Source organism: Vigna unguiculata, chromosome 11, assembly GCF_004118075.2.
Source record: "Vigna unguiculata cultivar IT97K-499-35 chromosome 11, ASM411807v1, whole genome shotgun sequence".
Classification (NCBI taxonomy): Eukaryota; Viridiplantae; Streptophyta; class Magnoliopsida; order Fabales; family Fabaceae; genus Vigna; species Vigna unguiculata.
This window is the reverse complement of record NC_040289.1, coordinates 32108313-32135295: the sequence shown is the minus strand read 5'-3', so window position 1 is coordinate 32135295 and position 26983 is coordinate 32108313. Positions and strand designations below refer to the sequence as shown.

Below are 26983 nucleotides of genomic sequence, written 5' to 3'. Positions count from 1 at the left end.
AATGTATCGCCCCCGAATCAAACAGAACATGTAATCTCCTACCAGCTATCACACAAGACCCGATGATGAGGTTACCTGATCCAGCTGCCTCTACACCCATCACATCATACACTCGACCCGCCGCATGTGGTCTCGCACCTCACCCGACGGCTGTGACTGAGGCTGTGATGAAGGCCTCGGTACTGTGCTCCTATCAACTGGGCAATCCTTGATGAAATGACCCGTCTGGCCGCATCTATGGCAAGTCCTCTTGTCAGAAAGCCACTAGCTCAGCAGGAGCTATTCTGTAGGGTGCTATAGACATTGGCCCTCCTCCCGACACCAGGTCAATGGAGAACTCTATCTCCCTAGTAGGGGGTAGGCTAGGCACATCCTCAGGAAACACATATGAGAAATCCCCTACTACAGGCGCCTCCAAGGGTCCAATTTCAGTCTCAACAGACAACTGAGTCAGAATTAAGAAGCACTGAGACCCTTCCTTCACTGCCTTGTCCACCTGCTGTGAGGACATCAAGAGGTCTTCATCTTCCAAGCTAGGAAAAAACACCTTCCTCTTGTTGCAGTCAATGATAATGTGATTGGCAGATAGTCAATCCATCCCCAATATGACATCTAGCCCCACCAAGGGTAAACAAATGAGGTTTACCCTGTACTTGCGCCCTTCAACCTCGATCTTACACCTAGCACACACGGTCGAGGTTTTGACTAACCCAGAAGCAGGTGTGGACACCACCAGGTCATACTGGAGCTCCTTCACCGGAAGACCCAACTCCACCACTCTAGATTCCGACACAAAAGAATGTATCGCCTCCGAATCAAACAGAACATGTAATCTCCTACCAGCTATCACACAAGACCCGATGATGAGGTTACCTGATCCAGCTGCCTCTGCACCCGTCACAGCATACACTCGACCCGTCGCCTGTGGTCTCGCACTTCACCCGACGGCTGTGACTGAGGCTGTGATGAAGGCCTCGGTACTGTGCTCCTGTCAACTGGGCAATCCTTGATGAAGTGACTCGTCTGGCCGCATCTATGGCATGTCCTCCTGTCAGAAAGCTAAGGGCAGGCGCTCCTCAGATGAGGCCCCCTACAGTGAAAGCATTGAGGCCTGGAAGGTTGTGACTGTTGAGGCTGATGTGAGAATCTCCTGGGCCCTTGAGACTGAGGCCTAGAATATGGCTTTCTCCTGTCGTCATGTCTGCTCATGGACCCAGATGGTCCTCCCACCTTCAGCTAAGACCTCTGCTGGGCTTCAACTTCAGCCTTAAGCTTCTCCATTACTCTTGCCTTCTCCACCAAGGCAGGAAATTCCTTGATAGAGAGTGGAGCCACCATTAGTTTGAGGTCACCCCTCAACCCATTCTCAAACTTTCTACACTGCCAGTCATCTGCCATCTTCAGGGTGTGAAATCTGCCCAAGTGTTTAAACTTTTCAGCGTACTCCGACACTGACATGTCTCCTTGCATCAACTGTAAGAACTCAACCTCCTTCGCATACCTCACACTATCTGGGAAGTACTCTGCATAGAACTTCTTCTTAAATAGTTCCCAGGTGATGGTCTCTTGACTGTCTTCCAACATCATCTTCATGCTGGACCACCAATGCACGACCTCTCTAGCAAGAAGGTACTCAGTGTATGCCAGTCTGTTCTCTACAGGACATCTCTTAGCATCGTAGATTCATTCCATGTCTTGCATCCACTGATCAGCTCCATCCGGGCTAACTTTGCCATCAAAGCGGGATGGATGGTGTTGTAGAAAATCCTTCAAACTCCACTCTTACACTCATGGCAGTGGAGCTTGGGAGGAACCAGCGGCTGAACAGTTTTCTCCTATCTGATGCAGGGCTTCCAAGTGCCTCTGCTGAGTCGCTTCTGTTGCTAGTCTTGCAGATTTCATTTGTTGCAATGCTAGGTTCTACTGATTCACCATGTTAGTGTTCTGCTGCTGCATGGCTGCTATCATCGCCTCAATTGCTCCCACCAAATAGGATTATCTGGGTTTGGAACAGGAGGTGGAGGAGGTCTAGGTGCCATAGCTCTGATCACATAAAGAAGGAACCATCAAATTAGCCAACAGGTACTACAACCATGCCAAACATGTTACAAGGAGCACACGACGGAAACTAAGAAAGCTCACACCTACAGATCCTACAGGAACCACCGCTCTGATACCAAAAATGTAATATCCTGATTTTATAGTTGTTATACTATTAAACAAAACATTAAATTTTTAATGATTCAAAAGTGGTTGATAGGAACAGGCCAATATATGAAGTATAATACAATCATCCTCCAAATAACTATACATATACTGTCCATACATACGGCCTATGCTAAACAAAAGGGATGCAAAATACCCTAGAATCTATAAGGAGAAACAGATGACAACAACTACTGGAAACGTCCTGGAACCCACTCATCTCCTGTCCAGGAGTGGTGTATCCTCACCTTCACCTATATCTGCTCACGCCATTCAATAGGGACGATCATTGCAAAAATAGAAGAAACAAGGAACACACAACATACAAGAAGGGTAAGCTAACTTGAACCAAGAACAATTCATGCAATTTCTATACTTAAGCAGAAATTAGAATTTATCACACAATTATCAAAATCACCCAATTAATCCCAACCATAACACCACACACCATTCTAGACTCGATATTTGGATTATGTAAGTGACATTGGAGCTCTCGGTGGCTTGCACTTGGGACGGTTCCCAAACTCTGCAGATTTTTTGGCACAAGGGGTATTCACCCAACCACTCCCAAGGTAAATCCCATCACCTCTATCACGGATCGGGTTCATCGACCAGGACCTCCTGTTACTCCCCCCGACGTAATCCATCATACTCTACATGAGTCTTAATGGTTACTAGGAGCGTCAGGATGCCACCAATATGAGTCCTCATGCCCTTACATTTACTAAAACCATATTCCTTAGAATTTCCCTTGAAATACCATCTCCAACATGTTCTCATTCATACCAATTTCACTCTCAATTCCATCACACTAACCATCATGCATAAGGATTACATACAGGACTAGCCATTATCAGATTAATGCAAGTAGTACAACATCAATTAGTTAAAAATAGTAAAGGAGCCAATTTTTGCAGGGAATCTCGCTTAGGCTAGAGAGTCTCGCCTAAGCTAGAGAGGTTGTCTCGCTTAGGCGGGCTGCTCTCGCCTGGGCAAGACCTCTTACAGTGGCAAAAATAAAATCCTGGGCGAACTCTCGCTCAGGCTAAACTGGCTCGCCTAGACGAGAAGTTATCTTGCTCAAGCGACGCCAGCTCGCCTAGGCGAGATTTCGCGCAGTGACAGAGGTGATCTTCTGGTATTTTGGCTCAGGCGAAAGCTGCTCGCCTGGGCGAAACTACCAGGAAATGCCATCTGTTCTTCACATGCAGGTTCGCTCAGAATCATCCAACACCCAATTTCACACACAGGCAGTTTCAAACACGAATTAAACACACAATCAAGAAATTCAATCACTCTCGAACACAATTCATGTGAAATTTTGATAATAGTCGGCTTCCCTTACCTTTTTGCCAAGAATTTACTTGGTGGAATCAAGCAATTTGCAAGACAGCAGAGTTTTCAGTTTAACCTATGAGAATCCATCACCACAACATGTAGAAGGAAGAATTACACGATTAGACTCAAAATTTCAGAGATTAACTAGCGAATTCTAGCTGGAATTGAACCCAATTTTTAATAGAAGACCTACCTAGGAGATTGGAAACTGAGGGAGGAAGTCGCTGACGTTCCTGTGGGTTGGTCCTTCTTGTGGGTTGGTCCTTCCTGAATCTGAGTATAGAAAGGTGGAATTAGTAAGAGGTGGTAACAGCAGAGAAGAGATGTTGGGAGGTTGCTGGTTGTAGAGAAGTTGAGAATGTGAGAAGAAGGGAAGTAAGGCTTCTGTTTTTAGGAAATTCAGAAAGGGGTATCAAATTCTCCCTAACAACAAAAATTTTTGACCCGAAAATTTGAGACTTACCAGAGAACAAGTTTGGATATGACTTTCTCACGTCTTCTTCTAATTCCCAAGTGGAATCACCTGTCCTCTTGTCGCAAATGACCTGGACTAGTCTGATGGACTTCCCTCTGAGCTGCCTCAACTGAACATCTCCTAAACCGACGGGCTGAAACTTCACTGTAAGATCTCCTCTAATCTACAGATCTTCTATCTCAAGCACATGGGAAGGGTCAGGTACATACTTCCTGAGCTGTGAAACATGAAACACTGAGTGGAGGTTGGCCAAGGGAGGAGGTAGGGCGATCTCATACGCCACTGGTCCAATTCTTCTCAGAATCTGGTATGGACCGATGAACTTACGAGACAACTTCTTCGAGCGAATTACCCTTCCCACACCAGTAGTCGGGGTAATTCTCAAGAAGACATGGTCCCCCGATTCGAACTCCAAAGGTCTTCTCCTCTGATCCGCATAGGATTTATGTCTGCTCTGAGAGGCTCTCATCATGTCTTGTATGAGTTTGACCTTCTCGGTAGTCTGCCTCAGAAGCTCTGGTCCCACCACTATTGATTCCCCATCCTGGTACCAGCACAAAGGTGTCCTGCATCTCCTGCCATAGAGGGCCTCATAAGGTGTCATGTCAATGCTGGTATAAAAGTTTGTTATATGTAAACTCCACCAAAGGCAGGACCTCATCCCACGCACCCAGATGGTCAAGCACGCACGTCCGCAAGAGATCCTCAAGAGACTGGATGGTTCTCTCGGACTACCCATCGGTCTGAGGGTGATAAGTCGAGCTCATAACCAACCTGCTACCCATAGAATCCTGCAGCGTCTGCCAGAATCGGGAGGTGAATCGTGGGTCTCTATCGGAGACTATACTCGACGACACACCATGCAACCTCATGATCTCACTGATATACAACTGTGCCAGCTTCGCCATAGACATCCACAAATTTACCGCCAGGAAGTGGGCACTCTTGGTGAGACGGTCTATTATAACCCATATAGCATCGTGGTTCCTCACGGTCTGAGGTAAATGGGTGACAAAGTCCATAGCAATGCTATCTCATTTCCACTCGGGTATCTCAAGCTGCTGAAGCATTGTAACATCCCTAGGGAATATTACTTAAAAATAAATATTTTAAATAAACATTTTCATTAAATAATCATCTCGATAAAATTCCCAACGCGGGAAAAATTTATTTCATTAAGTTATCGCGTCAAAACTCATAACGACTCATAATTCATTACAAGTTCCCAAATTTTGCATTTAAACATAAATTACAATTCATTAAAACCCTAGAGCTACTCCCATGCTAGCCCCTCACTCCGCCATATGAACATCCTCAGCACCACCTGCATCAACATCTGCTCCCGTGTAACGAATTACACGATCATCGCCACACACAAACAGAAAGGGTGAGCTGAGAAAATAAAATAACAAGAATATAAACACAAGACAGTTCATTTCCCTATCTTAATCATTATCTATAATTCTTGGCCAAGACCCTAACCCCAAGACTTAACAGTCTTCAAGTCACACAATTGGTTAGCCTTGGACTTGGGAATCTGATGCTCACACGAACCTGCCCGCTCGTGGTCCTGCCTCTACGAACCTCCCCGCTCGTAGTCCTGCTCTACGGACCTACCCGCCCGTAGTCCAACACATGTGATCCACCAGCCCCCGTACCTCCCCGCACGTGGCATCTCTCAACGTGAGCACGGAACATACGAACCTCCCCGCTCGTATCCCCACGTGAGAGTAACTTGATATGAACCTCCCCGCTCATATCATCACATGTCACACCATCCATGAACCTACCCGCTCATGGCACAGCATCTCCCGATCCAAGCAAAGCATCAGTTTCAGTTAAAAACAGCACACCAAAATGCACAGAACACAGCGTTTTCGCCTGGCCCGGCCCACACGCCGCTAGGCGAAATTGCTCCAGACCGCCTGGCGGTATTCACCTCCCGCCAGGCGCCAGCGCTCTCCCAGACCCCACTATTTTCTCGTCACCGCCTGGCGGAGCACACCGTGCCGCCAGGCGCCACTCAGTGCAGACCCTCTCACGCTAAGGCTATCGCCTGGCGGCTATCAGTAGACCGCCAGGTGCCATACCAGAAGCATTCTGCAGCTGGTTTTGGCACTCAATTCAGTTGATTCTGCATTCAAAAATGACTCTAAGGAACATTTCTTATTGGTTCTATCACAAACCTATTGACTTTACAATCATCCCGCTATCATTATACTTTCCTATATCTCATTCTTGAGACGTTTCATCCTCAACCTTTGATTCACTAAGACCTCTCCTCTAGAGTAATAATTCAATAATTTTTAAGAGATTACCCCATCCTTTGCACTCACTCACTTCACCCTACAGGATGGTCCTATCATCACATTAGACATACAGACTTATCTTAGCTAATTGGTTAGTTTTATTGCCACATATCCAAGGTACACCATTCGCTACCTAACTTGGGTATTTTCCCCTTGTCATCATTTGCTTACAACGCTTTATCCTTTACCACCAAAATTTCCAGTACCTAATGGCCTCTTTATATCTCAATTCTCTTCCCGCACATTGGCGTACCTATAATATCACGAATTCTCACTTCCTCCACCCTTACCCCCCAATTATACTGGATTTTGCCCCATTACGAGTTCACCCTTCACCTTTCACTCCGCCACTGCCCCAGAGACCCCAACAGTCCCAAATCACTCACTGGCGCCTAGCGGCCACCATTACGCCGCCAGGCGGCACATCAGGCCCTGAAACAGCTCCCTAATTTCCATACTTGCACAGCCCATCAATTTCTCCAGAACTTGATCAAACACCCAATTACCATTGAATATAACACGTATATAGCACTTCCACATGAATTACTAGAATCATCATCGAATTATATTATACCCGCTATAACAACTACTTCTAATCAACACATCAAAATTCAGAATGACCTTTTGATCTCAATCACAAATCCTCTCTGCCCATACTCTAATTAATTCGCAACACCCAAACAGTCAAGATTACAATCACTATATGCAATCGCAGAACATCGGAAAGCAATGGAGAGTTCATGATTTCACAGAATTCACAACAACACAAAGAAACAGTGATAATCGTTATGCATCGCCTGGCGATCCCGGACTCACCGCCAGGCAGTTCATACCAGAAATCCAAAAAAAACGGGGACAAAATTAATGTGCCGCCTGGCGGCATATGCATGCCCGCCAGGCGGTTTCTGGGCAGAACCCAGAATTTCCAGAAAACAGCGTCAGACAGAGAGGAAAATTCATACATTTGCACATGGCAGCACAAAACTAATCGATTACAATTATAAACACACAAAGCAACTCCCCTAACCTGGATTCCTTGCTCCAAACACGAATTGATGAGTGTGCTTTGAAGTAAAAACCTTCTCCTCTCTTGATTTGTACCTTTTACACCGTTCTTCCTCCCAATTCCTCTCTGTAATGCGTCCAGACCAGATGTTCTCCACCCAACGCCCACGCTCCTGTCTCAATACCCCCTTCTCTTGCTAATTCTCTTCCTTTCCTTTACTAACTACCTCTCTAATTACCCCTTCTTACCACTAAACGAAAATTTAAGTAAAATAAAGCTTAATGATTAATTAAGCCGCTTCTCAAGCTACGTCCAGCCCTCTGAATTGCCCATTCATTGGCTGCTAGGGTTCTCAAACCCCTTCATATTCATATTAATGAAATTTAGCAAAAAGAAAAGTAAATTAGTTCTCAACAAGGTTTGAACCCACACCCATGCACATACCAAACCAAGGCCTAACCATTCAACCAATCCAGATTTCATGATAAATCCTACAATTTTAAGAATTTATCATGACAACACGCATCCAATATAAAAACACACAAAAACACACAATTTAAATAACATCCAGGTAGCACACATAGGACTCGAACCCAAGTCCTCACACACAATAAAGTACTCTCAACCACTTGAGCTAGTACTCTTCCATGTCATAGTTCTCCGCATTTATTACTTTGAATATTCTTATTACCCGTCCTAATTAAATAATTAATTAAATAACTATTTAATTTTCCCGGGTCTTACAAGCATCCCCCCGGTCTCTGATGCTCGATCTTAGCCTTCTGATAGGTTAAACATGACGATACATACCGAGCAACATCTTGCTTCATGCCCGACCACCATAACGATTTTTTCAGTTCATGATACATTTTAGTCATGCCTGGGTGCATGCTAAAACGGCTCTTGTGCCCTTCCTCAAGAATCGTACCTCTCAGCTCTAAGTCTTCAGGTATGCAAACCCTGCCCCTGAATCTCAGCACCCCATCACTTCCCATCAAGAAATTCTTGGCCTTCTCAGTGCCAAGTAACTCTACTGTCCTTTGTAGCTTCTCCTTTATCAGAGCAAGGAAATCATTAGACACTGTGAGATGGTTACATCTAATGACTCCCTCATCCAAAACCACTTGTAACCGCATATCTCTGAACTGCTCTACCAAGCTGTCCCTGACCATCATATGAGAGGCGTGAACCGCCTTTCGGCTTAAGGCATCAGCCACCACGTTCGCCTTCCCCGGATGGTACAACAACTCGAAGTAAAAATCTTTTAGAAACTTCATCCACCGCCTCTGCCTCATGTTTAACTCTTTCTGGTCAAACAGGTACCTCAAACTCTTATGATAATTGAAAACCTAGAATTGTGCACCATAAAGATAGTGTCTCCAGATCTTCAGTGCAAACACCACTGCTGCTAACTCCAAGTCATGTGTGGGGTAGTTCTTCTCATGATTCTTCAACTGCCGTGAGGCGTATGCCACCACTCTCCGTTCGTGCATCAAAACACATCCCAACCCCTGATGGGAAGCATCACAATAAACCTCAAAGGGTTTACCGGTATTAGGAATCACCAACACTAGGGTGCTAGTCAACTTTTGCTTTAGCTCTAGGCAGCTCTCTTCACACCGGTCGGTCCAAGCAAAAGGTTGATCTTTACGGGTTAACTGGATCAAGGGAGCTGCTATCTTGGAGAATCCCTCAATGAATCTCCTATAGTAACCCGCTAGCCCCACAAAGCTCCTTATCTCAGTCACTTACTTAGGGCGTTCCCAATTTAGCACAACTTCTACTTTAGACGGATCCACTGATATGCCCTCAGTCGAGATCATGTGCCCCAAGAACTGAACCGAAGTCATCCAAAACTCACATTTTGACTGCTTTGCATACAACTGCTTCTCTCTCAGTATGCTCAGAATTATCTTCAGATGCTCTGCATGGTCTTTAGGAGTCCGTGAGTAAATCAAGATGCCATCTATGAAAATCACCACGAACTTATCCAGGAATGGCCTGAAGATTCGGTTCATGTAGTCCATGAACAAAGCGGGGGCGTTAGTAACACCAAACGACATCACTACATACTCGTAGTGCCCGTACCTGGACCTGAAAGCGGTCTTCTGCACATCATCAGACTTGACTCGAATCTGATGGTATCCTGATCTCAGATCAATCTTGGAGAACACTGCAGCACCGTGCAAATGATCCATCAAGTCGTTAATTCTTGGCAGAGGGTACTTGTTCTTGATGGTTAGCTTATTCAGTTGTCTGTAGTCCACACAAAGTCTAGAACTGCCATCTTTCTTTTTAACCAGCAACACTAGCGCTCCCGACGGCGATACACTCGGTCTGATAAACTGTTTTTCTAGCAGCTCTTCAATATGTTTCTTCAACTCCACTAGCTCAGCAGGAGCTATTCTGTAGGGTGCTATAGACATTGGCCCTGCTTCCGACACCAGGTTAATGGAGAACTCTATCTCCCTAGTAGGGGGTAGGCCAGGCACATCCTCATGAAACACATATGAGAAATCCCCTACTACAGGCGCCTCCAAGGGTCCAATTTCAGTCTCAACGGACAATTGAGTCAGAATTAAGAAGCACTGAGACCCTTCCTTCACTGCCTTGTCCACCTGCTGTGAGGACATCAACAGGTCTTCATCTTCCAAGCTAGGAAAAAACACCTTCCTCACGTTGCAGTCAATGATAATGTGATTGGCAGATAGTCAATCCATCCCCAATATGACATCTAGCCCCACCAAGGGTAAACAAATGAGGTTTACCCTGTACTTGCGCCCCTCAACCTAGATCTTACACCTAGCACACACGGTCGAGGTTCTAACTAACCCAGAAGCAGGTGTGGACACCACCAGGTCATACTAGAGCTCCTTCACCGGAAGACCCAACTCCACCACTCTAGATTCCGACATAAAAGAATGTATCGCCCCCGAATCAAACAGAACATGTAATCTCTTACCAGCTATCACACAAGACCCGATGATGAGGTTACCTGATCCAGCTGCCTCTGCACCCGTCACAGCATACACTCGACCCGCCGCCTGTGGTCTCGCACCTCCCCTCGACGGCTGTGACTGAGGCTGTGATGAAGGCCTTGGTACTGTGCTCCTGTCAACTGGGCAATCCTTGATGAAGTGACCCGTCTGGCCGCATCTATGGCATGTCCTCCTGTCAGAATGCTGGGGGCAGGCGCTCCTCAGATGAGGCCCCCTACAGTGAAAGCACTGAGGCCTAGAAGGCTGTGACTGCTGAGGTTGATGTGAGAATCTCCTGGGCCCCTGAGACTGAGGCCTAGAATACGGCTTTCTCCTGTCGTCATGTCTGCTTATGGACCCAGATGGTCCTCCCACCTTCAGCTAAGACCTCTACTGGGCTTCAACTTCAGTCTTAAGCTTCTCCATTACTCTTGCCTTCTCCACCAAGGCAGGAAATTCCTTGATAGAGAGTGGAGCCACCATTAGTTTGAGGTCACCCCTCAACCCATTCTCAAACTTTCTACACTGCCAGTCATCTGCCATCTTCAGGGTGTGAAATCTGCCCAAGTGTTTAAACTTTTCAGCGTACTCCGACACTGACATGTCTCCTTGCATCAGCTGCAAGAACTCAACCTCCTTCGCATACCTCACACTATCTGGGAAGTACTCTGCATAGAACTTCTTCTTAAATAGTTCCCAGGTGATGGTCTCTTGACTGTCTTCCAACATCATCTTCATGCTGGACCACCAATGCACGACCTCTCCAGCACGAAGGTACTCAGTGTATGCCAGTTTGTTCTCTGCAGGACATCTCTTAGCATCGTAGATTCGTTCCATGTCTCGCATCCACTGATCAGCTCCATCCGGGCTAACTTTGCCATCAAAGCGGGATGTATGGTGTTCTAGAAAATCCTCCAAACTCCACTCTTGCACTCGTGGCAGTGGAGCTTGGGAGGAACCAGCGGCTGAACGATTTTCTCCTATCTGATGCAGGGCTTCCAAGTGCCTCTGCTGAGTCGCTTCTATTGCTAGTCTTGTAGACTCCATCTGTTGCAAGGCTAGGTTCTGCTGATTCACCATGTTAGCGTTCTGCTGCTGCATGGCTGCTATCATCGCCTCAATTACTCCCACCAACTGGGTTTGGAACAGGAGGTGGAGGAGGTCTAGGTGCCATAGCTCTGATCACATAAAGAAGGAACCATCAGATTAGCCAACAGGTACTACAACCATGCCAAACACGTTACAATGAGCACACAACAGAAACTAAGAAAGCTCACACCTACAGATCCTACAGGAACCATCGCTCTGATACCAAAAATGTAACATCCCGATTTTATAGTTGTTATACTATTAAACAAAACATTAAATTTTTAATGATTCAAAAGCGGTTGATAGGAACATGCCAATATATGAAGTACAATACAGTCATCCTCCAAATAACTATACATATACTGTCCATACATACGGCCTATGCTAAACAAAAGGGATGCAAAATACCCTAGCATCTATAAGGAGAAACAGATGACAACAACTACTGGAAACGTCCTGGAACCCACTCATCTCCTGTCCAGGAGTGGTGTATCCTCACCTGCACCTATATCTGCTCACGCCATTCAATAGAGACGATCATTGCAAAAATAGAAGACACAAGGAACACACATCATACAAGAAGGGTAAGCTAACTTGAACCAAGAGCAATTCATGCAATTTCTGTACTTAAGCAGAAATCAGAATTTATCACCCAATTAATCCCAACCATAACACCACACACCATTCTAGACTCGATATTTGGATTATGTAAGTGACATTGGAGCTCTCGGTGGCTTGCACTTGGGACGGTTCCCAAACTCTGCAGATTTTTTGGCACAAGGGGTATTCACCCAACCACTCCCAAGGTAAATCCCATCACCTCTATCACGGATCGGGTTCATTGACCAGGACCTCCTGTTACTCCCCCCGACGTAATCCATCATACTCTACATGAGTCTTAATGGTTACTAGGAGCGTCAGGATGCCACCAATATGAGTCCTCATGCCCTTACATTTACTAAAACCATATTCCTTAGAATTTCCCTTGAAATCCCATCTCCAACATGTTCTCATTCATACCAATTTCACACTCAATTCCATCACACTGACCATCATGCATAAGGATTACATACAGGACTAGCCATTATCAGATTAATGCAAGTAGTACAACATCAATTAGTTAAAAACAGTAAAGGAGCCAATTTCTGCAGGGAATCTCACTTAGGCTAGAGAGTCTCACCTAATCTAGAGAGGTTGTCTCGCTTAGGCGGGCTGCTCTCGCTTGGGCGAGACCTCTTACAGTGGCAAAAATAAAATCTTGGGCGAACTCTCGCTCAGGCTAAACTGGCTCGCCTAGACGAGAAGTTATCTTGATCAGGCGACGCCAGCTCGCCTAGGCGAGATTTCGTGCAGTGACAAAGGTGATCTTTTGGTATTTCGCTCAGGCGAGAGCTACTCGCCTGGGCGAAACTACCAGGAAATGTCATCTGTTCTTCACATCCAGGTTCGCTCAGAATCATCCAACACCCAATTTCATACACAGGCAGTTTCAAACACGAATTGAACACACAATCAAGAAATTCAATCACTCCCGAACACAATTCATGCGAAATTTAGATAAAAGTCAGCTTCCCTTACCTTTTTGCCAAGAATTTACTTGGTGGAATCAAGCAATTTGCAAGACAGCAGAGTTTTCAGTTTAACCTATGAGAATCCATCACCATAACATGGAGAAGGAAGAATTACACGATCAGACTCAAAATTTCATAGATTAACTAGCGAATTCTAGCTGGAATTGAATCCAATTTTTATTAGGAGACTAGAAGCTGAGGGAGGAAGCCGCTGAGGTTCCTGTGGGTTGGTTCTTCGTGAATCTGAGTATAGAAAGGTTGAATTAGTAAGAGATGGTAACAGCAGAGAAGAGAGATTGAGAGGTTGCTGGTTGTAGAGAAGTTGAGAAAGTGAAAAGAAGGAAAACAAGGCTTCTATTTTTAGGAAATTCAGAAAGGGGTATCACATTCATAACTATTATTATTTTACTTATACGCATGTAAATTGATTAATCTTGATGGCTGTTACCATGTTTTCTTTTGAAGGTGAAGAGAAAAAAAAAATCTCTTTACAGAAACATGTAAAAGAAAACAGTCCAATAGGTAACATTGTGAAAGACAATGACTGAGTGGAGGTCCCACGTGCACATGATCCATTGTCAGAACAATTTAAGAATTGCAGCCAAAACTGGTTTCTACGAACTCAAAACTCCGAAGAATAAAATCTGAAGCTAAATATCTAAGGATATGCACAAAACACATCTCACTCGTTCACACTCCTTCCAATAGGTGAAAATAATGTCAACTAACTATTAATTTTATTATTTGCCGATAAAAAACCATAATTAATCGGATGGCATTGATATTTGTCTAGATGAATAAGTTTGGTATCATTTTTAAGAAGGTATAATTGTGTTCTAATTAAAAAGAATTGACTCAATTAGGTTTTTTCATATAAAAAAATTATTAACGCGTTAAACGCTATATTACGTATCGGTTTATGATATTTTTCATTTTTTTAATTACTAATTCTTTTATTTTTGAATTTTTTTAAATTTCGTTTTTAAATTATATTTTTTGTCACGTTTCGGTGTGACAACCAAGTGTCTATTTAATTTTAATTTAGTTTTTATTTATTTCAATTTAGTTTTCACGTATCTTTTTTATTTAATTTAGTCTTAAATCTTTTTTCAAAGTAAAAAAATATTATATTTTTTTAGACAAAATTTATTATTTATATAAATTTTATATTGATATTTATATTAAAATTTAATGGCAAAAATTATAATAACAAAACATGAATTAACAAAAAACAAAAAACAAAATTCAAAAAAATTTAAAAAATTCAAAAAAAAAAAATCATAGACCAACACGTGACACCCCGTTAATCATGTTAATAATTTTTTTTCTTAAAAAAACCTAATTGATGTATTTTTTTCAAAAGTTGAGACACAATTGATATTTTTATAAAAACAAACTGACATATTCAAACAAAAATGAGCATCATCCTAATTAAACCTTAATTTTATTATGATTGTTCTGTTGTAAAATTTAATTGCCCTTTCATTTTATTTGAAAATTTGGGAGCACACCAAGCTATGCTGGATGAGAATATATTCTCTCTATATATATTTTTTCCTTTCTTTCATGTAGATTTTTTTTGGCTATTGTTTGTACTTCTAAAACAATAAGTATTTTTTGTCAATTTTTAAATTTTTATTTTCAAAAAATACTTATAAATTTTAGAAAAAAACTTGCAAAATTTGTATGAATAATGACTTTTTAAGAATTTATTACTAATTTTTTAGCAAAATATTCTGTATAAAATATTTTTCGCAAATAAATTTATAAAAAATATTCATGAATTTTATAATTTTGTAAGAAATAATTATTTATAAAAAAATTGTTTACCAACTAAAATTCATAGAAAAATAATAAAAAATATTTTATTATAAAATTTTATAATAAATTTGCAAAAAGAAACTCACAAAATATGAAAAATTCTATTAATATTATAAAGTTCTTGCGTGTTTGATCTTGTTGAACATGTAATTAACTGTAACTCTTAAATACAAATTAAATTATAGGAAGCAAAGTATTTATTTGTATTCGAACTATTTAAAATATAACTCAAATCATCGATAAATTAGTTATTTATTAATGAATTAATAAGAAATAATATAAAAATTTAAAGATGTACTTATTTTTCTACTACAATTCTAATAAGATATTAATTGTAACAATTCTTTAAGATACACTTATTTATAGTTTTCATTGTTTTTTATATTAATTTATATTTTTTTATTATTTTACTGATTTGAGTGGAAGTATCATAGATGCATGAACCTTCTTTTGTTCCTTACACATATCTTATTAGGACAATTTTTTTCAATAAAAGCTATATCTCAACTTATAAATTTAAAAGTTTCATCTTATTAAATATTCCTTTAGAGACTTTCAAATTCTTGTATAAGGCATTTAGGTTAGTCAATTGTTGAGTCAGAAAGTTTGAGGCTAAGATATTTTATCTTTTCCAATTTTCTTGTGCAAAATTATGATAATTTGATTTGGGTGTTTAATGTTGTAGTTTTTAAAGATCAAAGAAAATAATAAAAAGTACTGGTAGTTTTTAAAAAATATACTCCATTATTTTATTTTTAAAACGTTATATTACAAATCAAATTTCTATATTAATTGAATTTTATTTTATAAAAATTATCATTTTTCTAAAAAAAAATTCTTAAAACTTTTTTATGTCTTCTCTCTGTATCTTTGACTGAATCCTTCATTTATTTAAAAATTAAAGACGGTAGGAGGGATCGATGCAGAGAGGTCTACACATCCAAATGACTATAATTTAAAATAGAGTAAGTTCATTTTTGCTCCTTTTTTTGAGTTAGTATTTTGTTTTGATGTTATATGTAATTTTCTTGTTCATGTACATGACTCAAAATAGCTCATTGTAAATCTTAGTTTATTTGTGATCATGATGATGTGTTATGACTTTTTATGTTAATTTTTTACTCGAGGCAAGTGAAACTTATTATTTTTATTTTGTTGAAGTTCCAATCTATGTATTAATTGTGCAATTGAATGAAGTACTAGATGAATTGTAATTAGATGAACTGCAATTATATTTATTCACTTTTAAAATTTAGCGATAAAATTGTATTCAAATTTTGGACAAAAATAAATTTCAATTTTGCATAAAAATTTAATGATTAAAAAACATATTTAATCCATTAAATTAATAATAATTAACATTAACATTTAAGGTTTAAATAAGATAAAAATTTAATTTAATTAGTGTTATTAGAATTTTTGTAACTATTTTTGTTATATTTTGTTGGAGAAGTTTCACTTCCTCTAATGGGCAATGGAAGAATACTTAGGGTGGTCATGCACACTATGCACATCAATGCGGGTTCACTTTGATTCCATCTTGAACAACGATGGTACGAAATCCTTAAAGAAAACAAAAGCATGAAATTGTGAAGAATTGATAAATCAAAGATTTTATATGAATAAAGAAGTGAAAAAGTTTCAAAACAAAATGACACACCTATATGTGTAAAGCTCACACTTTTCAATTACTATCTTAAGTGATATGACATTTTAAAACAATTCGCGAGAAACCAAATGTTGACAACCTATAATAATTCTTGTTCTATGATTCGTAAAATATCTTCATTAAAAACATTCAATGATGAATCACATATGATTGCTCATAAATTATAGCATATCAAATCATTGAATTCAAATAAATATGTTTCTACAAATAACTTGACAATGATACATATATAATATAACTAACGTCATACTAAATTACTTCAAACTTGAGCACAAGGTCGAGTTATACTAATAAATTATTCACCTAAAAACTATTTAATAATATTGGATTCCATGATTGGAGGCTTGTGATCTTACCTTCATCCCATATATATAATATAAACTATATAATTTAAATATATTACAAATAAGTTATAATTATAAAATTAATCAATAATAATTTAAAGATAAAACCAAATAACTCACTTATCTTTTATCGTCACTCTAATATATTATTCATTTCCAATATAATCACAAGATTATATAATTTTATCTAAAGACAAAATAAGATTATATAATTTTATCTAAAGAAAAAATAAGTAAATTACTAGACCTCAATTTTATTTTGTACTAATATATTTTTATTAAATTAATTATAAAATTATGTTTAAGAAAAAAAAAGTCCTCCAAAAAATATTTATTACTAATATAATTCTATTAAATTAATTATAAATTTATATTTGAAAATAAATTTTAATTAAATTATCATTAGTGTCTATTAATTTTTATTGGTATTAAAAATGATAATTAATGAGTTAAAAGTAAATTATAATTTTGTTTACGAAAAAGAAAATGATTAATTATTTTTATTCTCTTATAATCGATCTGAATTCTATTTTATTCTTTTGTCTTTTGATTTCTTTATGACTTTTTTTGCCCCTCCTTCCTTTTTACTCTTTTAAGAGTCATTTTTTTAAGATTTTGGTAGATTACATTCCTTGAATCTTATATTGTCCATGTGTACCAATTTTTTCATCATTATTTCTGGTTAGTATATTTTTTCCTTCTATTTGTGTTGTTGTTGTTTTTATTCAGTTTTGAATTTTTATTAGAATTAGAAATGCAATTCTTCTGCCCAATTTTAATTTTCGGTACTTTTTTATTTACGAGTTTCAAGAACTATTTTGCATATATCTTGACAAAGAATTGAAATTGTTCTATGAAACTATTAATTAGATTATGGTTCGGTCTTTTGGTGGATAATAGATTAATTTGAACATAATTCAAAGTTATATTCTATGCAAAAAGATAATTCAAGTTTAGACAAAAAAAAAACTTCTATCATTTTATGAATTTTCAATCAAAAAATATGTGCATTAATAAAGCTACTGAACAATTAAAATTTCTTCTTTCATTTTTTGTAAAGAATACAGAGAAAATTAGTTTGAAAATGCATTGATTTCTGCCAAGAAAATTACTTTTGAAATGAATATAAAACTTAAGTTTCGTGAAAAACGTATTAGACGCAGAGAGAAACAATTTGATGAAAACATTGAGAATGAAATTATAAAATCTCTTCAAGAATCATTTAGAATTGATTACTTTTTATATATTAGATAAAACAATTACTACACCTCAAACTAGATTTGAACTATTTAAAAATATGAAGATATTTTTGGTTTTTTATTTAGTTTGAAAAAATTAAAGTCACTAGCGTGTACATTTTTGAAAAAAAAAAACCTAAACCTCAAAAAATCTTTAAAACTCGATTGTTTGCTAGATATTGATAGATTTAATTTATCTTAAGAATTAAATATCTTAATAGAAATTTCAGGTTTGGAAAATAATAAGCCAATTGATATTTTTAATTATATAAAAAAAAATCTTTTTTCAAATGCATATATAACTTATAGAATAACGTTAGCAATGCCAATTGCTTCAGTTGAAAGCAGGGATGACAACAAGTCGGTCGAGCATGAATAATGCTTACTCATAACCCAACCCGTAACAAAAAAATTCATCTACTACCTGCCATTTACTCGCCGGGTAACCACTTAAAAAATACACGTGGATATTTTAAAATCCACGGATACCATAGGATACCCTCAAATATTTAAATAAAGATATTTGTAAATTTTTAAAATAAAATTTAAATGAAATTACATAGAAAATTATAAAATGAAATATAAATTAAATTAAGTATAAATTAAAATATAATTTTAATTAAATTTAATCTAATAAAATATAATTTTAATTAAATTTAGCTTAATAAAAAACAAATTAAATTTTAATTTTAATTTTTGGTGGGTAACAAATGTCCACATGTACGAAAAGTATGATACCTGCACCCGATCCATTTATAAATGGGTATTAAAACAATACTTGCTACCCATGAGTAATAAATACCCATAGGTATCAACTATCCGTCACAAATTTTATTCGCACAAATACATGTAAACACGAGTATTTTTGTCATTCCGAAGTTTATCAAAACTAAAGATAATAAAAACTTATTCAAAATCAACAATATCTTACTAATGATTAAATATATTAGCCTTATTATTTATTGAAAAAAAATGTTAAATAAAAGTAATTATGACAATTTAATAAATAATTTTGTATTTAAAAAAACTTAAAAATAAATTTTAAATAAAATACCTATTTTTTAAAAGTTTGTTTTAAACCTATCGAACTTTGGCCACTTTGAAAGATAGGGCTTCATAAATTTATATATAGAAACCTTTTTTTTTTTTAACTCACTATTTCAATACTTGTATTTATATTCTCATTTTTTTATTCTCTTTTTCGCTTTGGTATTGTCTTTACTTTTTATTAGTAATATACTCTTTCTTTATCAGTATTTATAATTCTACTCATATATCAACAAATTACATATTTTATTTTATTAAACATTCGACACAAAACATTCCATTTCTAATAAAAGCAACTATTTATTGTTTTAAAACAGTTTGATATAGTTCAAATAACCATTCAATTAAATCGGTTAAAAGAATATAAAGTGTTCAATTCAACTTATCTAGACTATTTTACAATTTAATAGAGAAATTATTTTTACAGTTTAGTTTAATTATTAAAAATATAGTTTACTTTATTTCTTTTTAAACACTCGAAACAGAAACATGTTATCGAAAAGTGGCATAGATCCAAAAGCAATTAAAATCTTTATTTTATATTTATGAAACTAACTTGTCTAATATTATTATCTTTTTTCACTTCTCAACCTACTAAACTATTCTTAACAAATCTTTTTCTTTTTTAGTGGTTAACTAGTTTGTTTTTTCTTCTTTTCACCACTTTTTTCACGTTTACAACGAGAAATCAAACACATCTCAAAGCTTTTTATGCTATATGTGATAAATAATAGGAAATAGAGGGAGTGAAGATAGAAAAAACAAAGAAAACAAATTAAAAAAAATATTGGCCAATTGGGATAAGGCTTTGACTTAGTGAGAAGGAGAGAGAAAAATAGAACAGGACCCATCACGTGTCTTTTAATATTGGTGAGTACGAATCATTTATTCACCATACCTTACACTGTCCCTTGGTCAAAAAATTAATATAAAAACTTTCCTCTGTAATATTAAAAGATATAAAGCCACACATGAAATTCTAAATTCATCTTCATAAATCACAATTCAACAAATTCACACAGTCCGTCAAAGAAAAAAAATTAAATATATTTTTAGTACTTTTATTTTTAAGTGAATTTTAGAATTAGACCCTCTTTAAAATTTTATACTAATTTAATTTTTTATTTTCAAAAATATATAAATTCAGTCTTTTTTACTAAAATTTGTTAAGTTTATTTGACATTTTAAACATATTTTATGATAATATTTGAGTTAATATTAAAACGAAAATGTGTCAAATAGTATAAACAATTTAAATACTATTATGAAATGTCTTTGAAACGTCAGATAAATTTAATAAAATTTGGTTAAAAAAACTAAATTTACACATTTTTTAAAATGAAAACTAAATTGATGAAAATAGACTAATTTCAAATTTTATTAAAACTTAAGATATAAAAATATATTTAATGCAAGAAAAAACAAATAAACAAAATGAGAACTGTGAAAGAAAAGCATATAAATCCTTTTCGTATTTAATGTATTTTCTCTTTTTCGGAGTTTCTGGTTCGCCACTTTGTTAATGCATTTCACATAAATCTCTTTCATGTCACCATTTCAACTTTATTGTGTAACTTTACCCCAAAAAAGAAAAAAAAGAAGCTTTATTAATGTAGAACTACCACTCAAAGCTTTCACATTCAAACTTGATTCAGAGTTTTCATTTTCAGCCTTTACTCTTTCGTTTTTAATTGCGATTTTTTGTTTTTTTTACTTTTTATTCCATTTACGGGTTTGTGTTAATCTATTGCATCAAGATTAATCCCAATTATAAGTCAATTAAAGAAATTCGAGTAATGATTAAGTAATTAAGAAAAAAAAAGTTAAATTAATGACAAATTTATGAAAAAAAATGATGTACGGCTGTCGGCGGAGATAACTAAACACATTAAAAAAAATTATGCTAATTTAACATTTTAAATAACAACAAAATTTAATCGTTAATAATTGTATTATAATAAATAACCATCATAAATATTATATCTATTAATTATTAGCAGCAGCAATGAGCGTTGAAAGTATTAATTCATGTGTTAACCGTATAATGCATTTTTCCATATTATCAACTCACTTTCTTGTATTATATGGCATATTTAGATAGTTTTAAAGTCTAAACTGTCATTATCAGACCCCATTAATAAATTAGGGAACAGATATATCTTTTAAACAAATTATTGCATCAATGTAAGAGAATAAATGTTATACTCAGATTGTAATTAAATAATTAGCAGATTAATTTGTTCTGGGGCACATGGTTTGTAACAGATGAAGTTATAGTAAAATATTTAATAAAATACATAATTAGTAAAATATATTGTGTTAATTTGAATTGATAGTTTTAATTAGGTACCAAAAAAATTAATCGCAATGGTGACTACATTTTTTAAGTAATATTTTCGTTTATAATACCTACTTTTTTAACTGTATTTCCAACCAAACCAGTCTTTCTCTGTCTTTCGTCCTCCAATGATGGCTATGGCTATTGCTTTGTCTGCATTCACAGCTCCGTTATGATATTTTGTTAAACCCTTTTATTTTTTTTAAATATTACTTTTTAAAACTTTTAATATAGTTCACACTTTCTGAGTATTTTCATTTTTCCTTCTTAACGGAATAAGCAGTGTGTACGTAGAAGTCCCATCCTTTTGTTTGGTAGGAATTGTTGATGCAAAATATCAACCAAAAAAAGGAGAGACAACGTAGTGTTCATGCTATTATCCAAGTATTTTAATTCTAAAAAAAATTTGTCTTATTTATTTTTTTCATTAGTTACAAGAACTGGAAAATAAATGAACACGTTGGTTCCATTGCGGATCTTAAAAAATCTCTTCAATCACCACGACATTTGAAATGAATATGCTTGAAAGCGAGTGAATGATTCTTTTCTTGAACCTAAGGCACAGTAACTTCCCTCTTCAGCTGGTCATGTTCCAATGTTTCAGAACAGCGCTGTTCTAAGCTTTTTTATCTCTTCAAGTCTGGTGTTGAGGTAACCTCTGATATTCTCTTCTTCCTAACGTGTTATCTAGGTTTCTGAGACATATTATATTGGTTTTTGTTTTATATCATTATCATTTATTAATGAATAAATCAAACATGTGGGTTTAACTTCTCCAAAGCACCAACCTTTATTATATGGTTTCAGTGGCTTATCTTTTGGAATTTCTGGGTATGATTGGATTACTGTGATTTGTGGTTCACTCATGCATATTTAGAATCACAAAAAGTATGAACATGGAATTTTTCTTTTTGAGTGCGGAATCCTAGTCTTTTCTAGGCTCAAGCACCAAAAATATAGATAGAATCTTTGAGTTCATGGAGCATGAGCTGTTTTTCCTTGCTGTTTCAACTACGACGGTGCTTACTTATATTCATTTTTTGTGCTGTTCCTGAAATGGGTTTGGCACATGACTGGTGTGCTTAGTTCTCTGAGCAGAATGGTGGTATAAACCGAAGAACCGAAGCCGAAAGTTGCAAACTTTGAAGGAAGGTCCTCTTGGAAGCATGGTTACGGGAAGATCACTGTTCCTCTTGGTTTTGTGCTTGTGGATTCCCTTAGAAATTGTGGGGAGGAAAGAACCTTCTTCACCTACCAGTGTGGATTCCTCTGTTTCTTCAAGACCGAAGGTTGTGAAATTCGGAGCCCTCTTTCCTGCGGATTCTGTCATTGGAAGATCTGCTTTACCTGCAATTTTGGCTGCTGTTAAAGATGTTAATTCTAGCACGAGCATTCTCCCTGGCATTGACCTGCAAGTCATTTTGCACAGCACAAATTGCAGTGCGTTTCTTGGAACAATGGAAGGTATCTGCCATTGCCAAAGCTTGAAATTTCAGCAGCTATCTCTTTCACCTATTGGTTTTACTTAACTTTAATCTCAACACTTTTTTGTCCTCTCTTTGGGGAAGGGCTTGATTAATCTTGTTGATGATGTAGCTCTGCAGTTGATGGAGAATGATGTGGTTGCTGTTGTTGGTCCACTGTCATCTGGAATAGCTCATATAATCTCTCATGTTGTTAATGAACTCCATGTACCTCTTCTGTCGTTTGGGGCTACTGACCCCACTCTATCTTCTCTACAGTACCCTTATTTCATTCGCACTACTCAGAATGATTATTTTCAGATGTATGCAGTTTCAGCCTTTATTAATTATCACAGATGGAGGGAGGTAATTGCAATCTATGTAGATGATGACAATGGCAGGAATGGAGTTTCTGTATTGGGTGATGCACTGTCAAAGAAACGTTCCAAGATCTCTTACAAGGCTGCGTTTTCACCTGGGGCATCAGAAAGTGATATCAGTGACTTGTTGAATGAAGTGAACTTGATGGAATCACGGGTCTATGTTCTGCATGTGAATCCTGATACTGGTTTAGCAATTTTCTCTATTGCCAAGAAGCTTGGAATGATGGGAAGTGGCTATGTTTGGATTGCAACAGATTGGCTTCATTCAGTGCTGGATTCTTCAGAGTTACCTGATCCTGACACAATGAATCTCTTACAAGGGATTGTGGCTTTTCGTCATCACATTCCTGATTCTGATCTCAAGAAGAATCTTCTCTCCAGCTTGAAAAGCCAGAGAGCCAAAGAAACTGTAAGCTTCAATTCTTATGCGTTTTATGCTTATGATTCTGTTTGGTTAGCAGCTCGTGCTCTTGATGCTTATCTCAATGAAGGTGGAAACATTTCTTTCTCTAGTGACCCTAAGTTGCAAGACACAAATGGAAGCATGTTGCATTTAGCTTCACTTCGTACGTTTGATGGTGGTCCACAGTTTCTCCAGACAATTTTGGGAATGAACTTCACTGGTGTGAGTGGTGAAATTGAGTTTGACATGGAGAAGAATTTAGTTGATCCAGCATATGAAATTCTCAATATTGGTGGTGGTGGATCCCGTAGAATTGGTTATTGGTCTAATCATTCTGGCCTGTCAGTTATAGCTCCTGAAACTTTATATCTGAAAAATTCATCAAACACATCTTTGCTGAGAAATCAACAACTTTACAGTGTGATATGGCCTGGAGAGATTACAACTACACCAAGAGGGTGGGTGTTTCCCAACAATGGACAACCACTTAGGATAGCAGTTCCTAATAGAGTGAGCTACAAGGACTTTGTTTCTAAGGACAAGAACCCTCCAGGGGTACAAGGCTATTGCATTGACGTTTTTGAAGCAGCCTTGAAATTGTTGCCTTACCCCGTTCCACGAAAATACATGTTATTTGGAAATGGTGTAAGGAATCCTAGCTACAACGAGCTTGTGGAACAAGTTGCACAAAATGTGAGTTTCTAAATCTTATATTTTTATCATTGATAATTTGGTTAAATATGTTTTTGATCCCCTAAATTTGATGTGAAATTAAAATTCATTTTTTTCTAAACTTGATACATTTTGGTCCTAAATTTTGAAAATAAATATATATATCTAACTTTGAGACATGACCGAATTCCAACTTTATATCTAAGTTTAGAAACTGAAGCATATTTAACCCTTGATAATTCACTATGGTCTAGAAAGGACTGTAAGCAGCAGTAATGTGTGAAGCTGATCCTCTATGGTTTTCAAATTCTGATAGTTTTGCTAATTTGGTGTCCTTTACTTGTTCAGAACTTTGATGCAGTAGTTGGAGATGTGACAATTGTGACAAATAGGACAAGGATTGTGGATTTTACTCAACCTTTCATGCCATCAGGGCTTGTTGTTGTTGTTCCTTTTAAGGAGCAGAAATCAAGCCCTTGGTCTTTCCTTCAGCCATTCACTACTCAAATGTGGTGTGTCACCGGTGCTTTCTTTCTTTTTGTTGGAAGTGTTGTATGGATTCTTGAGCACAGGCTCAATCCTGAGTTCCGGGGCTCACCGAGGAAACAACTTATAACAGTGTTTTGGTGAGTATGTTCTGCCCATTTGAAAGCCTTTTTCTGAATCTTTTCGTGGATCACAAAAGCCCCTTTGTGATGATCATAGATTAGAGGTAATTGCATTACTTTATCATACAGTAAAATATTTTTACTAAGATGAATTCCTTCCTCTTTTGCAGGTTTAGTTTCTCAACAATGTTCTTCTCACACAGTATGTTTTTCTCTTTCACACCCTCTTCAATTTTTACCTGCAACAGTTGTTGTTTTGTATTGTACATGATGAAATTCGTTGACTTGACACAGGGGAGAACACTGTGAGTGGACTTGGACGATTGGTGCTAATCATATGGCTCTTTGTGGTGTTGATCATAAATTCAAGCTACACAGCTAGCTTGACCTCTATCCTCACTGTGCGGCAACTGTCATCTCAAATTGAAGGAATTGATAGCTTGATCTCAAGTACACAACCGATTGGAATTCAAGATGGTTCATTTGCACGCAAGTATCTTGTAGATGACCTCAACATAGCTGAATCAAGAATAGTTACATTGAAAAACATGGAGGATTATATTGATGCCCTTCAGCGTGGCCCTGAGGCTGGAGGGGTTGTGGCAGTTGTTGACGAGCTTCCCTACATTGAGTTCTTGATGTCCAGCACTCAGTGTAAGTTCAGAACTGTTGGCCAGGAGTTCACTAAAAGTGGCTGGGGATTTGTGAGTATCATTTAAATCTACTGCACACTACTTTTGTAGTTTTGAAAATAGATAAGTGTTCCAACCTTGAAATAGTATCATAGGGTTAATCAATGCATATGAGATATTGTCCGTACCTTGAAATAACAGCGATAGGGTTAATCACTGTATCTGAGGTATTGTCTGTATTGAGGTATTGTCTGTTTTGACTTGATGTTACCCTGACAACAGGCATTCCAGAGGGACTCTCCTCTTGCTGTTGACCTCTCAACTGCCATTCTTCAACTCTCAGAGAGTGGTGACCTGCAAAGGATTCATGACAAATGGCTTAACAAAAAGGAGTGTACAACCGTGGATGTTGATTCAAACAAACTAGCTCTGACAAGCTTCTGGGGCCTCTTTCTTATATGTGGCATTGCATGTTTCATTACCCTGACAATTTTCTTTGCCAGAATCTTCTGCCAATATAACAAATTCATCCCAGAATCTGAGAAAATTGATGAGGAAATCCAGCCAGTGAGAAGATCTAGACGTCCAAGCAGAACTCCTAGCCTCAAGAAATGGATGGTGTTTGTAGATAAAAGGGAATCAGAAGTCAAAGAGATTCTTAGGGATAACAAGAAACGAAGACACAGCCAAAGCTTGGAGGATCCTTCTGTTTCATCAGCCATCTAGTTAACCAACCCTCTCTCATTTATCTTTTTCTTTTTTCTCTTTTGGCTACCTTAGTCATATAGTGTTGGCACAAATTAGTCTACACCAGTGAAGGTAAATTCCTTCCTTCCTTGCTAGGAAATTGTGACAGCAAGACTGTCACCACAACATTGTTTGAAAAAAGAACAAAAATCATGCTTTAGTTTGTTGTACCTTTGTTTGGAAAAAGCTTGTGAAGAAAAGGAATACCCTCACCACAATTCTCATCATTGAACATTATTTCATTTTCCAACCTTTTGGTGGTCCTCTTAAAAGTGAGTTTGTTTTTAAGCAAAATTCAGCAAGGGCTTCAAGAGTTATTGTAACCTCATGTAAATTGTTTACATTCTTAATTGTTAAGAAATTGACTTGAATCTAACTAAATTTTACAAAATCGATATAAGGTAAAATTTAAATCCACTTATGAATTTGTCTTTATCTTATAAGATCTCACCACAATACAAATATTCTTAGTAACCCTTCATCCTTGTCATCCAAGATTTTGGTTTAAGAAGAAAAATAAAGTAAGTTCTTGTTTTGTCTGTGCGCATAATTCTCATGTCACGAATCTCCGAGTATGAAATCTCCAAAATTGCATTGAATGATTTGGTGATTTCACTACATGGGTTTGTCGCTGGTGAGGTACACAT

General features: G+C 37.1%; 2 protein-coding genes across 5 annotated transcripts; one reads left to right on the top strand and one right to left on the bottom strand.

The window, feature by feature from the left end:
* Positions 1 to 8682: 8682 nt before the first annotated feature.
* On the bottom strand, positions 8683 to 11612 carry LOC114170375. The gene is made up of 5 exons (XM_028055853.1): positions 11591 to 11612; positions 10706 to 11489; positions 10199 to 10657; positions 9086 to 9988; positions 8683 to 9037 (listed from the first exon to the last, which is right to left on the bottom strand). Exons 1-5 carry the CDS (start codon positions 11610 to 11612, stop codon positions 8683 to 8685), a joined length of 2523 nt encoding a protein of 840 aa, XP_027911654.1.
* Positions 11613 to 21721: 10109 nt separating this feature from the next.
* On the top strand, positions 21722 to 26712 carry LOC114169469 (glutamate receptor 3.4-like). 4 transcript variants are annotated; one of them, XM_028054629.1, is made up of 7 exons: positions 21722 to 22079; positions 22527 to 22892; positions 23025 to 24370; positions 24698 to 24975; positions 25128 to 25159; positions 25252 to 25661; positions 25872 to 26712. In XM_028054629.1, exons 2-7 carry the CDS (start codon positions 22595 to 22597, stop codon positions 26313 to 26315), a joined length of 2808 nt encoding a protein of 935 aa, XP_027910430.1. In that variant the 5' UTR covers positions 21722 to 22079; positions 22527 to 22594; the 3' UTR covers positions 26316 to 26712. The 4 variants fall into 4 exon arrangements, with proteins under 4 accessions (XP_027910430.1, XP_027910428.1, XP_027910431.1 ...); XM_028054627.1 differs by having other exon boundaries at positions 22515 to 22892; XM_028054630.1 differs by lacking the exon at positions 21722 to 22079 and having other exon boundaries at positions 22103 to 22892; positions 23033 to 24370.
* Positions 26713 to 26983: the final 271 nt, after the last annotated feature.

Bases quoted from the DNA above. Each gene is read 5' to 3' on its own strand.
- LOC114170375 (XM_028055853.1), bottom strand. From the start codon at position 11,612: ATGGTTCCTGTAGGATCTGTAG. The intron at 11,490-11,590 runs GTGTGAGCTTTC...TTATGTGATCAG, and splicing joins GGTTCCTGTAGGATCTGTAG to AGCTATGGCACCTAGACCTC. The intron at 9,989-10,198 runs GTATGACCTGGT...GTTTTTTCCTAG, and splicing joins CTTCCGGTGAAGGAGCTCTA to CTTGGAAGATGAAGACCTGT.
- LOC114169469 (XM_028054629.1), top strand. From the start codon at position 22,595: ATGGTTACGGGAAGATCACTGTTCCTCTTGGTTTTGTGCTTGTGGATT. The intron at 22,893-23,024 runs GTATCTGCCATT...TTGATGATGTAG, and splicing joins GTTTCTTGGAACAATGGAAG to CTCTGCAGTTGATGGAGAAT. The intron at 24,976-25,127 runs GTGAGTATGTTC...CCTCTTTTGCAG, and splicing joins CAACTTATAACAGTGTTTTG to GTTTAGTTTCTCAACAATGT.